General features: G+C 40.5%; 1 protein-coding gene and 1 long non-coding RNA gene across 3 annotated transcripts in view; one reads left to right on the top strand and one right to left on the bottom strand.

Moving 5' to 3' along the window:
• myo1b (myosin IB) overlaps window positions 1–18,479 on the top strand; it is a 67,073-nt gene that overhangs the window by 27,088 nt on the left and 21,506 nt on the right. For both annotated transcript variants that reach the window (XM_057327405.1, XM_057327404.1), the window contains exon 4: window positions 12,702–12,765. In XM_057327405.1, the coding sequence (XP_057183388.1) occupies window positions 12,702–12,765 (64 nt within the window). The remainder of the gene's footprint in view (window positions 1–12,701; window positions 12,766–18,479) is intronic.
• Window positions 1–18,479, bottom strand: part of LOC130550062 (uncharacterized) — a 47,261-nt gene that overhangs the window by 25,302 nt on the left and 3,480 nt on the right. The gene's annotated exons all lie outside the window — the stretch shown is intronic.

Below are 18,479 nucleotides of genomic sequence, written 5' to 3'. Positions count from 1 at the left end.
TGACGCTCAAAACTGATCCGTCACACAGCTAATATTACAACAACAACATATCTTGGTATGTTAGTATGTTACTCACATACTGATCCGAATCAAATCAACCTCCTCGGAGGTGATTTTTAGACGATTTTTCTCTCCAACGTCTCTCTCTGCTAGAAAAGTATCTCCATAGATATCTGTGAGTACATATCTGCTAAAAGCCTTAGTCCTAACGTGTCTCTGCTGTAAAGTCTTTATAATATTAACGCAGGTCCTAGCTCCTGCCTTACTTTTATCCTTCTTTTTAAACGTAAAATCCACAAACCTTTTATTTTATGTAATACATAAGTCATAGCTCTTTCTACAGTCTTTCTAATGCCCGCAAAATCTCTTCCCTGCATCAACATGAGAACGACATCTTTTTGTACTGTGGTGGCCACCATCGTGTTTGGACTGAGCGATTCGTGGCAAATCTATAATACAACACTAGTGGCCGCTGTTAATTTAGAACTGCGCCTTTAAATAAACTGGGAAAACGAGATGACAAGAAACACCTGGGGCAACGATTAACACAGAACCAATGAATAAAAGAACTACACAGGACTACACAGGAAACAGGAAGGCAAACAACCAAAACTACAAACTAAAAGTCCAAAAGACATGGGAATAAAGACTGAATTGTAACAAATACTGTAAAAATACCTTATTGTCTAGTCTTTCTTGGCTGCAACAGTTACAGCTTGTCCACACTGCACGCGAGAGGCGCAACATGACAAAAGACTATAGAAACTATTATATACAGATATTCTGTCCCCACTGGATGCGGCTCAACAAATTCCTTGTTCTTAATGGTTTCTGTTGTCTTTTTCGGGTTGCACAGCTCCGCACGCGTGCGATGCAGACAGAGTGATAAAGTGTGAGGGGGCGACAGACTTACTTGTGCAGTAATATTTAAAATGGATGATACAACGGAATATCGAATCGTTGACATAATGATCGCAATTGAATCGAATTGAGACCAGTGACGATGCGCACCCCTAGTTTATTTATCTTTGAAAAAGAGTTTGTTATACTGTTAAGTTTTGTGATCACCATTGTTCAGAGAGCGTTGCCTTTGCTTAGGTAGTGGGCAGGCACATTTTTTAAATTTGAATATCTGTTAGGATCTTAAGAGCTTATTATCTGTATTGATATATGTAGCAGATGTAGAGTCGTGGGCTTTTATTCACATTACACACAAACTTATAGTTACTCAACACAAAATACGACGGACGCTTCCACAGCATTCCAAGCCTCTCCCCGTCTGGGTTAAAGTCCTCTGAAGTCTCGGCTTCCTGGGTTAGATCCTCTCTGCAACCGCCCGTGTCTGTCCGTGTGTCTCTCCCTTGTATATGCGGCTTTCCTCTTTTTATCCGCATTCTCCACGTCCTTACTGGAATTAGATACAGGTGTTGATCGTTTGCACGTGTCCCATTTACCCACCGCTCGTTTCCCGGCTCTCTCTCCCGTTGCATACCTCGCTAGACCACGCCCCCCTTGCCACAATATATTAATAACTTAAAGGGGTAGTTCACCCTAGAATTCAAATTCGCTGTAAACAAGATGTAGGTAACATTCTTTTTGTGTCGTATAAATGATGTCTTTTAAGATCTGCACAATATCTGTACACACGTCCTCCCTCTACGTTGTAAACATGCCAGTGTCCGATCACTTTTGAGATTGTCATTTATGCGAAAGGAAGTGTGATGAAAGTTGTAGAAAACTTCTCATAATTTTATGTTTATTGCAAATAACGATCAATTTGCTTCACAAGATGTTAGTGTACGAAACTTTTCATATTGTTCATATTCATAAAAATCTTTAAGTTTAAAAACTTTAAAGTCAGAGTAAGCCCAGCAAACACAGAACGTTCCCCTAACGTTAGTTTTTGGTTCCTGTTCTGCCCCAACTAGAATAACTGTTGAAGTGCTCGAGCCTGACTAGCTTGGCAGACAGCTAACAGGTTCCTCCAAGAACGACTCATATACCAGACTTCGTTTGAGTGTGATTTACTTGAAGAAAGCACTGTAAAACTAAACATAAATAAAGAAAATGTCAAATAACGTGCTTGCATAATTATTCAATTATTACAATCAGATTCCAACATATGAGATATACAGTATATTAAAACGTATCACTGCATGCTACAACACACCGAACATGTTCACATCCTTACAGATGGTTCTGCAAACCAGCTCTTCAATGTTATCTTATTGGAAACACAATTTACACACCTCTTTCTTAAACAGCATTTTACTCTACTAACAAGAAAAATATGAAATTGAACACTCACAGACATATATTTTCAAGGCCTTTGTACAACTGCATGGCAGGGAAATACACAGCTTCCTCTTGAATTTATTCTGATGCAATACTAACTACGGCAACTCCAGAAGGACATACTTAAACAACAATGACTAAATGTAAATTTCACTATGACCACTGGGTGTCGCTATGGGGCTACTTTACTGAGGTCAGCACACTCCCCGTCTGGCATAATGTTTTATACCACTGTCCCTTTGCAAAACAACACCACATCCGAAACTGGTCTTAAATACACTTTGGGAGTACCTTGTGTAATAACCTTTATCTCCACTTTACGCACTCTGAGGTCTTGACTAGGAATGGTGTTTACTACAACCTCTGTAGGCCATTCATTCCTCTTGAGTAATGCATCTTTAAGAAGAACAACATCTCCGACCTGAAGGTTTGGTTTGTCTATCTGCCATTTTCTCCTTTGCTGAAGCGTTGTTAAGTATTCTTGCCTCCAGCGCTTCCAAAAGGCATCAGCAAGGCTTTGAACTTGCCTCCACTGCTTGTTGTAGAGGTCTTTGAGATCATATTCTCCTTTTGGTGCAGACACTGTCTCTAACTTTTGAGTTAGAAGTGTAGCAGGTGAGAGAACATTCGGCATGTCTGGGTCCGACGAGACAGGGACCAGAGGCCTGGCGTTCATTATAGCCATAACTTCCGACATGAGCGTAACTAGGACCTCATGTGACAGCCTTGTAGAATCTGTCTTGAGAAGCAAGGCATCTAAAATTCTCCGTGCAACCCTTATCAACCTTTCCCACACTCCACCCATGTGTGAGGAATGAGGAGAGTTGAAGACCCAGGTACACCCTTGATCTTGTAAAAAGCCTTTGAACTCTGGATCCTGTTCATTTATTTTGAGCTCTTTACAGGCTCCAATAAAGTTAGTTCCACGATCAGACCTAAGTAGCCGGACAGGCCCTCGTACAGCAATGAATCTTCTCAATGCGTTCACAAAGCTTGAGGAGGACAGGGACTCAATCACTTCGAAATGCACGGCTCGTGTTCCTAAGCATGTGAAAATAACTGCCCATCGCTTACTCTCTGCAAGACCTCCCCTGGTTCGACGGGAGTAGATGTTCCATGGACCAAACACGTCAATGCCGACATTGGAGAACGGAGGATCTGGGTTAACTCGATCAGAAGGTTAGTTGGACATTCTCTGCTCTTCCAGCCTTCCTCTAAGCCTTTTACAGATCACACAGTCATGTATGACACTTGACACTAGTCTTTTGCTTCCAGTTATCCATAGTCCCGCTGACCGGAGAGCACCTTCAGTGAAATGCCTACCCTGATGTGCAACTTGCTCGTGAAAGTGTCTGACGAGTAGAGTAGCGACGTGATTGTTTTTGTGAATGATGATGGGATGTTTTTCTTCCCAACATGTTTCAGCTGACGATGTACGTCCTCCAACTCGGATTATTCCATCTTCATCCAAAATGGGGTCTAACTTTCTTATGATGCTGTGCTTGGACATCACTTCATTTCTCTCGAGGCACTTCAGTTCCTCTGAAAACGTTTCTTGTTGAACGGTCCTGATAATCACAACTTTTGCTTGTGTTAACTCATTTGTTTTGGAGTTAGGATTTTCAGAAAAGGATCTGGCTTTACGTATGAGACTAGCCATGGCTCTGGTGAGTACCTTCCAGCTGGAGAAGCGTTTAAATCTCTGAGAGTTTAGTTTTTTTTCCGAGGTTTTAGTTATTAAGGCTGACACAGTAGGCCGTACCTCCGCATCTGTGTCTGGCTCAATAAGGTTGTAGATCTCTGGCTGATATGCATCAATGTCTTGTCCATCTTTGCGCAAAAACTCAGGGCCTGTAAACCAGTTAGTGTCACTCAATTTCTCCGGAGATATGGGACGTGTTCCATGATCTGCAGGATTTTGGTCTGTACTGACGAAGTACCACTGACTTGGGTGTGTAGACCTTCTGATCTGAGCAACTCTGTTGGCGACATACACATAAAATCTTCTGCTTGTGTTGTGAATGTAACCTAGGACAATTCTACTGTCTGTGTAGAATTTCACTCTTTGTACTTCAATGTTTAGCTCAGTGGTTAGCAAGTCTGCCATTTTAACAGCCAAAACCGCAGAGCAAAGTTCAAGACGTGGAACAGTCAGAGAAGTACGAGGGGCTAGCTTAGATTTACCCAGGAGAAAGCCAACATGGCTGCATTCCTCTGTGTCAACTGCCCTAAGGTATGCTACAACTGATATGGCCACAGTAGATGCATCTGCAAAGATACAGAGTTTTCTGTATCTTGTAGAACATAGAGAACCAGGAAGATATGGTCTTTTAATCTGTATCTGCTCGAGTTTCAAAAGTGAAGCAAGCCATGATCTCCACTGATCTTCTTTCTCAGCTGGTATNTTCAGAAAAGGATCTGGCTTTACGTACGAGACTAGCCATGGCTCTGGTGAGTACCTTCCAGCTGGAGAAGCGTGTAAATCGCTGAGAGTTTAGTTTCTTTTCTGAGGTTTTAGTTATTAAGGCTGACACAGTAGGCAGAACCTCCGCATCTGTGTCTGGCTCAATAAGGTTGTAGATCTCTGGCTGATATGCATCAATGTCTCGTCCATCTTTGCGCAAAAACTCAGGGCCTGTAAACCAGTTAGTGTCACTCAATTTCTCCAGAGATATGGGACGTGTTCCATGGTCTGCCGGGTTTTGGTCTGTACTGACGAAGTACCACTGACTTGGGTGTGTAGACCTTCTGATCTGAGCAGCTCTGTTGGCGACATACACATAACATCTTCTGCTTGTGTTGTGAATGTAACCTAGGACAATTCTACTGTCTGTGTAGAATTTCACTCTTTGTACTTCAATGTCCAGCTCAGTGGCTAGCAAGTCTGCCATTTTAACAGCCAAAACCGCAGAGCAAAGTTCAAGATGTGGAACAGTCAGAGAAGTACGAGGGGCTAGCTTGGATTTACCCAGGAGAAAGCCAACATGGCTGCATTCCTCTGTGTCAACTGCCCTAAGGTATGCTACAACTGATATGGCCACAGTAGATGCATCTGCAAAGATACAGAGTTCTCTGTATCGTGTAGAACATAGAGAACCAGGAAGATATGGTCTTTTAATCTGTATCTGCTCGAGTTTCAAAAGTGAAGCAAGCCATGATCTCCACTGATCTTCTTTCTCAGCTGGTATGGGGGAATCCCAATCAAACTGACCATCGGTCAGTTGTCTGACTAAAGCTTTACCTTGTACTGTTATGGGGGCTAAAAAACCCAGAGGATCATAAAGACTATTGACCACAGAAAGGATGCCTCTTCTGGTCAGTGGCTTCTCTTCCCTTGACACATAAAAGGTAAAGGCATCAGTTTGCAGATTCCACATGAGTCCCAAACTTCGAAGCAAAGGTAATGAGTCTGATGGCAACTCGATGTCTTGCAAATCTTTGGCCAAGTCTTTATGACAGAAAGCTTTCATAACTTTTCTATGGCTAGAGGCTATTTTGTGTAGTCTGATGTTTGATTCTGCAAGTATTTCCTTTGTCTGTTTAAGCACGGTGATGGCTTCTACACTGGATGGAAATGATGCAAGGCCATCATCCACATAGAAATTCCTCATCACAAATTGTTTCACCTCTGTGTCTTGTTTGTCCTCTCCCAAAAGAACAGCTCTTCGCAACCCATATATGGCCACAGCAGGTGACGGACTGTTTCCAAACACATGCACTTTCATCCGGAAGTCTACAATCTGTTTATCTGGATCATTATCTTCAAACCAAAGAAATCTGAGGAAGTCTCTATGGTCTTCACGGACAATGAAGCAATAGAACATGTGCTGTATATCTGCGGTGACTGCCACAGGTTCCTTGCGAAATCGGATGAGGATGCCTAACAGTGTGTTGTTCAAGTCTGGCCCACTCAGTAACACTTCGTTAAGGGATGTACCGACATGTTTAGCACTTGAATCTAATACAACACGTATCTGGTCCTTCTTCTTGGGATGGTAAACACCAAATACGGGTAAGTACCAACATTCCTGCTGTGGTTTTATTGAAGGTGCACGTTCAGCTTGATCTGCATCAAACATCGTCTGCATGAACTTGAAGAAGTGTTCTTTCATTTCTGGTTTCTTTTTCAGAGTGTGTCGAAGATATTCAAGCCGTTTGGCAGCTTGGCACCTATTATTTGGTAGGCAGGGCCTATTTGGTTTAAAGGGAAATGGTGCTACCCATGAATTAGAGTCATTCATGTAGACCTCTCTGTCCATTGTGTCAAGGAATACTCTGTCCTCTATTGACATTCCTACTTTGTCATCATTTGATGTATTTTGGAACACACTGCTGCCAATGTCTACTGCATGCGAAACAGTTGTACCTAACTTGCTTCGAAGGCAATGCAATGCTGTGCTGTCAAACTTCTCCTTCACACATATGCAGCTAGAACATGGTGAAAGAATGGATGAGCGTCCAGTAATCAGAATGTTGGTTCTGCAAACACTGACATCAGCAGTTTTGTGTGTTCTTCCTAAACACACCTCTCCAATGACTACCCAACCAAGCTCTAGACGTTGTGCGAATGGTGCGTTGTAAGGGCCGCTGCGCTGTTCCAGAACCTTATGCACTCGCAGTATGTCTCGGCCGAGGAGTAAGAGGATAGCGGCACAGGGGTCAACAGTTGGAATCTCATCTGCCACAGCTTTGAGATGTGGATGGATTCTAGCAATATCTGGTGACGGTATCTCAGACCTGTCATCTGGAAGCATGTCACATTCAATTAAGGTGGGTAAGGAGATTTGGGTTTTACCATCAAATGACTCCACAACAAAGTTACTTGCACGTCTGCCCATTGTTTCCATTACTCCTGAACATGTTTTCAAGGTATATGGCATTCCATTTCCTTCAATGCCAAAATAATCAAAGAACTGGCTCTTGGCCAACGACCTATTGCTTTGCTCATCTAAGACAGCATAGGCTTTGATAGCTTTCTCCTTTTGTCCTACCGGATATACTCTGACAAGAGACATCTTGGAGCATGATCTTGAGCTTGTATCACTTCCACAAATATCAGTGCATTTGGACGTCACTGACAAGGCATCAATTGTTGCTTTCTCCCCGCCTTGGTCTTCAGTCGAGGCACATTTGCCAACTTTCCACGGTGCTGGACCTGGATGTAAAGCAGTAGGATGTTGATTGCTGTTACATTCTTTACACAGAAGAAGTTTATTGCAGTCTCTGGCAAAATGGCTGGATGACGCACAGCATCTGAAACAGATGTTCGTGTCCCTGAGGTAAGTTTTCCTCTCATCTAACGTCTTGCCTCTGAAGCTACGACATTTTCTCAATGGATGTGGTTTGTTATGAAGAGGGCATTGCTTATCAGGGTCATTTACCTTTTTCTCTGGAGCCTTTTCATGAGCGTTTTCAAGATTTGTAGAGACTTCTGTTCTCCTGGTGGCTACTGTAGGTTTCACATATGGCTTATGTAGGGGACCTCTCTCAAACTTAATAGCGCTTGAACTTCCAACAGCGATATCAGCGAAACTCGGATCGTTGCGGACTTTAGCCTGATCGCAGACAAACTTCACAAAGACTGAAAATGGAGGGTAAGGCACACCATTATGCTCTTTATATTGCGCCCCTAAAGTGATCCATCTCTCTTGCAGGTATTGTGGAAGCTTCTGCACGATTGGGTTGACTCCTCGAGATGTGTTGAGATAAGCAAGGCCCGGTAAGTAAACATTAGCACGTGCTGCTTCAAGTTCCATCAGGGTATCCCCCAGTTCTCTTAGTTTAAGATTATCACGGTTTGAGATACTTGGGAATTGTTCAACCTTTTTGAGTAAGGCATTTTCTATTACTTCTGATGAACCATAGATGTCTTCTAGTCTTTGCCATACCATTCTAAGACTAGCACTGGGTTTTTGAATGTGGACTGCTCTGATTTTACGAGCCTGCTCTGAGGACGATGGTCCCAGCCATTTACAAAGCAAGTCAAGTTCCTCTGTGGGTGAGAGATTCAAATCTTCAGTGGCACCAAGAAAGGATGCCTTCCAAGCCCAGTAATTCTCTGCATGATCATCAAATTTTAATAGGCCTGAGCTTACCATTTCTCTTCTCAGTAGATATCTTGTTAGATCCATCTGAGTTGATGGGTTTGCTTGCCACCGACTGGACTGCAAATCATTATGCTGCATTCTTGCACCTTGTGGCTGATCACTGTAGTGGTAGGGATCTCTTGGAGAGCTTACAATAAAAGGATCGCTAACAGAATTCCAGTTAGTGCTTTTCTTTACAGGATGTTGGGCAGGTAACTCACTGAACTCATAGTCACTGATTTCACTTGACTGCACATGACTCCTTCTCATATAGCTTCTTGCTGTTTCACCATTGTCCTTTTTCTGTTGGGGCAATGGTGGACATGAGAGATCAAGTGCCTTTAAGTCTGGAAGTGGATTTGGGACTGAGTGCTGCATGCCAGTAGAGGTAACACCTTCACTAGAAAACTGTGCTAGATTCTGTACCGACAAACTTATGGAACTTTTACGATCTGTCTCTCTAAGCTGTTCTTCAGCAGCTGCCTCCAGCACTTCTGCTTCAGCAATGGCAGCTGCTGCTACTCTTTCTAACTGCAGTGTGTGTAGGTTTGCTTTAAGCTCAGCTTTCTTTCTAGCTGCTTCTTCCACAATGTAAGCTTCTTCTCTCATCATCTCTGCTTCCTTTTTAGCAAATACCAATTGCGCCCGTGCTGCCTCTGCCTTTGCACGTGCTCTGATAGCCATTCCACTGGCTGATGAAAACTGACTGGAACGTGAAGCCCTGGAGCAACATGATCTTGTTTCTAGCTGTTCACCCATGTCTTCCTCATTACTAGGTTGAGTCATTGTGAACACCTGTCTGTATTTGCACTAATAAGCTGGAGTTTGCTGGTGACTTGGGTTTGTATTTCCCATAGAGTTCAGAAGGCCCGGCAGAAGCGATGTCTTTTTACTGTTCTGCCCCAACTAGAATAACTGTTGAAGTGCTCAAGCCTGACTAGCTTGGCAGACAGCTAACAGGTTCCTCCAAGAACGACTCATATACCAGACTTCGTTTGAGTGTGATTTACTTGAAGAAAGCACTGTAAAACTAAACATAAATAAAGAAAATGTCAAATAACGTGCTTGCATAATTATTCAATTATTACAATCAGATTCCAACATATGAGATATACAGTATATTATAACGTATCACTGCATGCTACAACACACCGAACATGTTCACATCCTTACAGATGGTTCTGCAAACCAGCTCTTCAATGTTATCTTATTGGAAACACAATTTACACACCTCTTTCTTAAACAGCATTTTACTCTACTAACAAGAAAAATATGAAATTGAACACTCACAGACATATATTTTCAAGGCCTTTGTACAACTGCATGGCAGGGAAATACACAGCTTCCTCTTGAATTTATTCTGATGCAATACTATCTACGGCAACTCCAGAAGGACATACTTAAACAACAATGACTAAATGTAAATTTCACTATGACCACTGGGTGTCGCTATGGGGCTACTTTACTGAGGTCAGCACAGTTCCCTTTTGGTTATTTTTTTGGGAACCAGAAAATAACATTCCCAGAATGTTGCAGGCTGTTTTTTTTTAAATAACCAGAACATAATGTTCTCTGATGGTTATTTTCTGGTTATTTTTTGCAACCAGAAAATAACCAGAAAATAACGTTCTCTGATGGTTATTTATTGGTTATTTTTTGCAACCAGAAAATAACCAGAAAGTAACGTTCCCTGATGGTTATTTTCTGGTTATTTTTTTGCAACCAGAAAATAACCAGAAAGTAACGTTCCCTGATGGTTCTTTTTTTGGCTATTTTTTATGGTAAAAATTGTCAAAACTGGTAAACGTCAGTGACATGTGCAATACATAAATTATAAGATCACATTGAAAACCAAATGAAATTAATACATGTGCCCTTTAATGGCTGAAAATAATAAACTAGTTAAGCTAAATGAAAATACAATCATCTATATCCATGTGTATTTCTTTAGTGTGGTTGTCTGTTACTGTATGTGTGTGCGCTCGAGCACGTGCATTCTCCGCTCTGCCGCGCACTCCCGTCATTTAAAAATTAACGGTCATTTCGTTTTACCTCACCGACTAACACATTAGTTTAGCGGTTTATTTATTTTAATTTTTTATTTAAAACCGTACAGATTTGAGAGTAGACTTATATTTTCGTGATTTTCGATTGATTTGACACATCTAAATCAACAGACCATGATGAAAGGACTGAAACTCAGGGCTTTTGATTGTTATATCTAAAGACAGAGCCGTGCTATACTTCTGTGGTGAGACAAGAATATTGTTAGCCTGAAGATAATTAAATGTTTATTCTTCTGTCAATAAAAAAAAATTATTAGGCTAAAAGAATAATATAATGCATTGATTTCATCCTCCATATTGTGTGGGATGATGTATTTTACTTATTTTAATTAGATTAACGTTAGACAAGCGATGGATAAAAACACAGCATGGATGTATTCATTACTGACGTGTAAACGGACCGAGAAAAATATTTTAGGCTAACGTTCTGGGAACGTTCCCCTAACGTTAGTTTCTGGTTACCAGAACGTTTTTTAAAGGTTTGTTTTTGGTTATCTTTACGGAAATAAAACGTTAGTTTCATGGTTTCTATAACGTTAGGGTAACGTTCCCCTAACGTTAGTTTTTGGTTCCCAGAACGATATGGGAACCAGAAACTAAAGTTCTATTAACGTAAAGAAAACTTTCCTGGTGAACCAAAAACGAACCTTAGAAAACAACGTTCTGGGAACCAAAAACTAACGTTAGTGGAACGTTCTGGGAACCAAAAACTAACGTTAGGGGAACGTTCTGGGAACCAAAAACTAACGTTAGGGGAACGTTCTGGGAACCAAAAATTGTTAGCTGGGAAGTGACATTAAAATGTGTTCTGAGTTTGTCACACAACAGAAAAGTGTGTTATTAACCACCCAGCCAAATTTGAATGGAGAAAAAACATCCAAGTAAATAAAATAAGTTATCTTGAGGACTCTCTGTTCTCAAACGCTGGGGGCGTGTCCACTGTTGGCACTGAAGCCACGCCCACTCGCATAGCTCAACATGAGTCCCCAGTCCATTAGGCTATATGTGAATATGTTTAATGGGAGGATTTGAATTCAAACACGCGATGTCAATGCGTGCGATATTTATCAATAGATAATTCACGAGCTGGTTAAAAGGTATGCGTAATTGGCTTGTTGTCTGGGGAGAAGGCTCCGGGCCCTGTAATAGCCTGAACCCAGAGCGCGTTGTGGTTACAAATAGCAGCCGGCAATGTTCAAAGATAGCATTTGTGCATGGAGGCAGCTTAGAGAGACAGGCTTCATAGGCAGCGTAACAGAATTCTATTTGAATTACAATACTAATTTCTCGCTAGAAATGCAATCAAAATTTATTGAAAGTTAAATTAAACGCACATTTATATAAAACTGCTCTAACGGGCGTTTCGGCCACCATTTTATTTTTTCGAGCTTGAACCTTCTCGACCAATCACGTTCCTTGCATGTTGTTATGGAAACGGCAGGTCTCTGTCATTGGTTAGCTAGGAAAAAGGTGTTTGACAGGACTTTTTTCAGAAAAGTTGAACTTTTTCAACCTCAAAGGACACTCTGAGCTGCAGAAAAAGACGCTGGCATTTTAAAAAAGCGCTCGGGACTTTTTTGAAAACACGGTTTACTCCATAGGATTATAATTTAAATCAGACGCTTGCAGCTTCAAAAAGGAAGTGAACACAGACAGCTTTGTCTATTGATAGTGGTTATCTCTTGAGTTTATAAGGTAGGTGCTGAGATTGCTGATAGCGAACCAGCCGGGTGGATTATCTGCTCGTGCTCGTCTCGAAATTTGCTAAGTAAACATCATTGACTGAATCACGTCCCGATCACGCACAGTGATGCTCCGTCCATTCGCGTCTGTGTTACCATTTGCTTGTTATTTGGCATGAGATTTGTTTAGTTCGGCAGAGTGAGAGCCTGAAGCTTACAACCCTGTGCTCGTGATTGAGCAGACACCTGATGCTAGGCGCATTTAGTGATAGGGGAGGGGCCATGCATGCTCAGACGCTCCATTGCATGTCGAGCCCCCATTTTAGCCCCTCACAAAAAATCCTGAACAGAGAATTGTTTAACGGTTTAAGTCCACAATTCAGTACTACACACTTCTGAATCTTTGTAATGTGTTTCAGCAATACATTTCTATTTCTGTTTAATGAGCAGTAATTGGTCAACTTGAACATAGATCATTTTATGCTGAATGAACATAACTTTTTTATGTGCAACTGATGTACATGTTAATCCAATATACAGATTTTTTCAGTGTAGTTTTTATCTTTTTGTAGGGGAAGTATATGGATATCGAATTTGACTTCAAAGGAGACCCTCTTGGTGGAGTCATCAGAAATTGTAAGTAAACTTTCAGGCACAAGAAAGTTACCCAAAAATAAATAAATAAGTGTAATTAAAGGATTCTACCTCCAGCACATCCATATGCTGTGGTTTTAAAGAAATTCTGAAGATAGTCTTTTTCAGGCTGGTTATAGTAAAACACAAAGTCAAAAGTTCGGTCTTTTGAGGTCATGTGATTCCTTTTATGTGGAGAAGTAAATGTTTTTGTTCACTAAAAAAACTTACATTCTTCTTGAGCTCTTAAATTTAGTTCAAATAATTCAGTTAAATTATGCCTTTAGAAGAATCTGATCATTTTTTATTGATCATTCATTACAACTAATATGGAGTGTTTCAATGAAAAGGACATTTGAGAGATGTGGCAGAAAGGAACATGGTGACTTCTGTCTTTTCTTTCTAGAAGACTTCCAATACAGCCCTTACATTATTTGGATCAAGACTGAAATTCTGGTTTTAATTAATTTTGCAAGAATATTTGTGGAATGATGGCAGAAATGTCAATGTGGTGCAACCGTAAAAACTTGATACCAAAAGTGCAACAGTGGTTTCTGTTTTAGAAACGGTTTCTATTTCTTCGACAACGTGGCTGACAGCTCCACCCACACAGTGGTCTCATTCGATAGAAGTTCTGCACCTCATGAATTCTAAGCATCAAACATAGATTTGGACAGACAGAATATGTTTAGAATCAAAATTATAGCTAACGTCCGGTGAGGCACCACAGAAGTCATGAGAATGTGATGCATCTCTGAAGCTGTGGTCCAATTGATAGGGTTCCTACGTAGTGTTCACTGCTCCCTACTCCCTGAGCACAGGAAATCTGTTGAAGTGGACTTCGCTACCAATAATCGCTCATTTGGAATGCCCTGGAATGTCAGCAAAGAATGGCAACGGCAGGGTTACCCAGATGTAAAACAAATATAATATACCTAAGACGTATTCTGTGTCTAATCAATATAATAATAACTTGTTTTTTAACTTTTTTAAAGAAATCCTCAATGATGAAATATATAGGGAAAAGCTGTGTTTTATAGTCTTTTAAAACACAATAAGAAAATATTTAGGCATTTTAAAATCAACTTGTACTTCATTAAACAAATTAAAGTTATATTTTAATGAATTATATTATTAAACTATGTAAACACTGCAAAATGTTTTGTCTCAAACTCAACTGACAGGCAAGTAATGGCACAAAAGTTATACTTTCTGTTTTCGTAACAGGCGCAGCTTTTGATAAGAGCTTGTTTTTTGATAAGAGCTTTTGAACAGTGCTCGTGTTAGCAGAGCTTTACAGTATTCATTTCTTACAATGTTTACAATGTGATGTCTGATGTGTTTTACAAAGGCTTGATTCATAAAATCACATTTTAGCCTAGTCGTAGCTAGACATTTGAGCTGGGGGGCAGACTGGTCTGTCTTTTAATTGGGTTTTGGGCCACTGGGCCTTTTTTGAATATCGGTGGGTCTAGTCTAAACAGTGATTCGTTTCACAATGATGGAGCTAGTTGATTCACGCTTGCGTCGCAGCTCAGTAGCCTACACAGCAAAAATACATTTCTTACAAAGTTTCATCTTGTTTTCCAGTACAAAAATCTTAAATCAAGATGCATCTTTTTGATGAGTAAAATAACCAGAGAAAATTGTATTGTTTTTGGACCAAAAATATCAAATTTTGGTGAATTTGCAAATGTAAAGGGGGTAAGAACAAACCCTTGAATTAATTTTTATGTTTTTATTAAGCACTGAATTTATACTACTTTTCTTGCCACGCTAGCAGATGATTGTTTTAAATACAAATTCACTTAAATTTGATATTTTTGTATAAAAACAAACCTTATTTTCTTAAGTCATTCGCTAATCAAGAAAATTCACTTTGACTTAAGAATTGACTTAAGAATTGAATTTTTACCACAAAACAAGACCAAAATACTTGGTAATAATTTTTTTTTTTCGTGTATAGGCTAATTATAAGACATTCGGGATGCGCGTGCATCTTGGTTACAGAAAAACCTGGAAGAGATAGCCTTTATAACGACTAGAGAATTACACGGATACGGTATACAAAATAGTTACCACAATGTCGCAACTGTTTATCATAAACAGATTAATCACGATTAATCACACATAACAATAATATTTTAAAATATACTTTTACATTTTAATAATTTCACATTTAATCTTCAAATTGATGTAGAAACAACATATTTTTTTAACAGCGCCATTTTATGAATGAAAGAAAACATTTTGATATTAGTACTGTAACTGATGTCTCTATTAAATTGATTATTTTAACATTAATTATAGCCATTCAACAATATAATTGAGAGCTATCATGAAATATACAGAAATCGAAGGAAGTTCTCAAACACTCATCTTTAATGCTAAATTATAAGTAAATTGCAGAAGAATTCTCATTAAAGCTGCAAAATCACATTGATTTATTTTATTTTGTTCTTTGATTAACGTTAGTGACAGGAGTCACAGCAGCACGTTTAAGAACGTGGCCCCTTTAAGAGCTGTCTCAGTATGCAGATCTGACCGTCACCGCACCCCCATTTTCACAACTCTTTGCATTCATTTAAGATTTTATTTTACACTTTGAAGTATTGCTTAAGAAAATTCTAGACAAAACGGGCTTTCTGACATAATCTTGTATGGTTTTATCCATTCAAGTACGAAAGAGAACTTAACACGGATGTGACACGGTCTGACAGAGATTCACCGACGCAGCCTTCAGCCCATGACTGTTTACACCAGACTGGACATCGCGTTGCGTTTTGCCGCGTCCCACAGTTTAGAAGCTGTCTATCTTCATTGAACACGCGGCGTCAAAGCAACTGTTTAAAATCGCGCTTAAGTGGTTTAAAAGCCTGTACACGAATAAGAGCGTGATTATATAATGTAACGCTAGACAAAGAATTTCAAAACAAACGGATGCTGCGTTAATTGCGTTAAATATTTTTCACGCATTAATTTGAAAAAATTAATCGCATGCGTTAACACGTTAACGTTGACAGCCCTATTTAAAATACATACATTTAAGAATGAAAAATCAACACAATTAAACAGCAATATTATAGAAAACATTTGATTACATTCAGTTACATATAGATTTATCAAGAAATTGGAGATTTCCTTTTAACAGACTGAAAAAGATGCAAATGAATCTATTCAATTTGCAATTACAACAAATGGATTCTGTGTCACACCGCGCTCTGGCCAGCAGAAGGCGCCAGAGAGAGCAAGAGCTTCCACAGCGTCCCACGGACAAGCTGCTCATTAGCGTACATTGAGATCACACGTGTGTCACTTCATGTGTGTGTATTTAAGGCCAGCTTTCATTTGACTCTTTGCTCAGTCTTGATATTCTTTAAGTTAAGTAGACTTGAAAGACTATTGTTCTTACGTTTTGTTTGTTTTTGGGACTGCCTTTTGGATTTCTACCAAGGATACTTACCTACTTGTTTGGAACTATTACCAAGGATACTTACCTGTTGGCTTGAAACTATTATTTCCAGATTATGCCTGGAACTTTTAAAGTTCTAGTTCATTTACTTCTACCTTGTCTCATGTGCTTTTCTGAAACTTGGGTCCACGACACTTCTCATTACTTAGCGGTTAGTGCTCTGACTTTTCCACAACACGTCCCGGGTTCAAGTCCTGGTCCCGACAGCAAGACTGAGCCAACGATAAGATGGACCCAGCAGAGGCTAAACAAATCCAGGGAGCCATCAGTCAGCAAGGGATCTTGCTGGGGTCACACGACACACAAATTCAGAGACTAGCAGAAGTTATCACTCAGCTTGGGGAGTCGCTGCAACATCTCCAAGCAACATGCCTCAAACCATACCAGTTACACCAGCGCAAGAGACCCCGCCACTACTAGCTGCACCAGTGTCCCATGAACCCAAGATCCTAGCACCCCAATGCTACAATGGGAGCCCAGGGGCATGTAAGGGATTTCTGACTCGGGTATCTCCCATTTTTGTGCTACAACCCTCTGTCTTAACCCTCTGGGCTAAGGTCGCATACATCATCTCCATTTTGAGCGTCGTGCACTGAACTGGGCCTCGACCCTGTGGAGACAAAAGTCTCCCATTTGCTCTAAGCTCAAGGGGTTCACAGATGCCCTTCAACAGGTCTTTAATCATCCAAGCAGTGGTTGTGAGGCAACAAGGAGGCTCTTAGATCTATATCAAGGACCTCAAACCTTTGCCGACTATGCTATTGAGTTTTATACGCTAGCCTCAGAAAGCAAGTGGGATTCAGAGGCCCTTCTATCAACCTTCTGTCTGAAGAGGTTAAGGATGTTACCCCCGTGTGTCCCTAAGAGTTTTCCTCCCAACCTACAGATGGAGGAGGAATGGATGCAGCCAGGTAGGATCCGTGTATCATTGAAAGAGAGAAAAGGATGACTGAGAGAGGGTCTGTGCTTCTATTGTGGAGGATCTGGTCACGTGCGCTTCTCCTGTCCAGAGTTAGCTTTAAAAACCAAAGCTTGCTAGGGAATGCGGGGTCCCTAGCGAGCGGAACTGCCCAATGTGACACTCTTCATTCCCATTTACTCTTGACAGCTATCCTCGCCTGGGACCCCCCAATACAGTAAAACTGCACATTTTAGAGTGGCCTTTTATTGTGGCCAGCCTAAGGCACAAGTGCAATAATCATGCTGTCTAATCAGCATCTTGATATGCCACACCTGTGAGGTGGATGGGTTATCTCGACAAAGGAGAAGTGCTCACTAACACAGATTTGTGAACAATATTTGAGAGAAATAGGCCTTTTGTGTACATACTAAAAGTCTTAGATCTTTGAGTTCAGCTCATGAAAAATGGGGGCAAAAACAAAAGTGTTGCGTTTATTGTCAGGATCTGGGACTATTGTTTCTTGTTTTTTTTGCCACTAGAGGTCACTGTTTCACCTGTTGTTCACATTAGCGTCATTGTCTTCACCTGTGCCTCATTTCTCCCCAGTGTATTTAAGTTGCCCTTTGTTCTCTGTCCTGTGCTTGGTGTTTAACGTCCAGTAGCCTACCTTTCGAGCAGTCTCTAGTTTTTCTGGTATGTCTTCAGTCTCAAGTTTCTTTTGATATGTTTCTTTTTCAAACCTTGGACATTGTGGGGTTTTTTTTGTTGTACTTATTGAAGATCTTTTTGTTTGACTCATCCCGCTTGGATTACGTTTTTTTTTTTCTTCTTTTTGGATTTACCTTCTCATCCCTATTGGATTACCTTGTTTTGCTGGATTTGTTTTTTGGTACCTTTTTTTATTAAAAGAAAAGACTTATTCACCCCTAGTCCTCTTGAGTGCGTCTCTCTCTGTTGGGTTCATCATTTCCCCTGTGGCTCTGCGGGAGATAAGAAGTCTCATACATCGGAGACCCGAGTTCGAGCCTTGCCACTGACAGTTTATAATTTTGGTCAGTGTATATTCTCTCTCTAGCCCAGAGACCGAAGCCCGGAATGAATATATCAAAGAGGCCTTGAAGAACAAGTTCATTCATCCCTCCACCTCACCAGTTAGTGCCGGTTTCTTTTTTGTTACCAAGGAGGGTAGCCCTAGACCATGCATAGACTATGGTGGGCTCAATAAGATAACTATTAAGAATCGTTACACTCTTCCACTTATAGTATCCACATTCGAACTGCTTCAAAAGGCCAAGATTTTTTCTAAATTAGACCTACGAAGTGCATACAATCAAGTACGAATAA

The sequence above is a fragment of the Triplophysa rosa genome, unplaced genomic scaffold, assembly GCF_024868665.1.
Source record: "Triplophysa rosa unplaced genomic scaffold, Trosa_1v2 scaffold228_ERROPOS557246, whole genome shotgun sequence".
NCBI classification, from domain to species: Eukaryota; Metazoa; Chordata; class Actinopteri; order Cypriniformes; family Nemacheilidae; genus Triplophysa; species Triplophysa rosa.
Note: the sequence above shows the minus strand (reverse complement) of the source record. Positions and strands in the feature narration are given on the sequence as shown.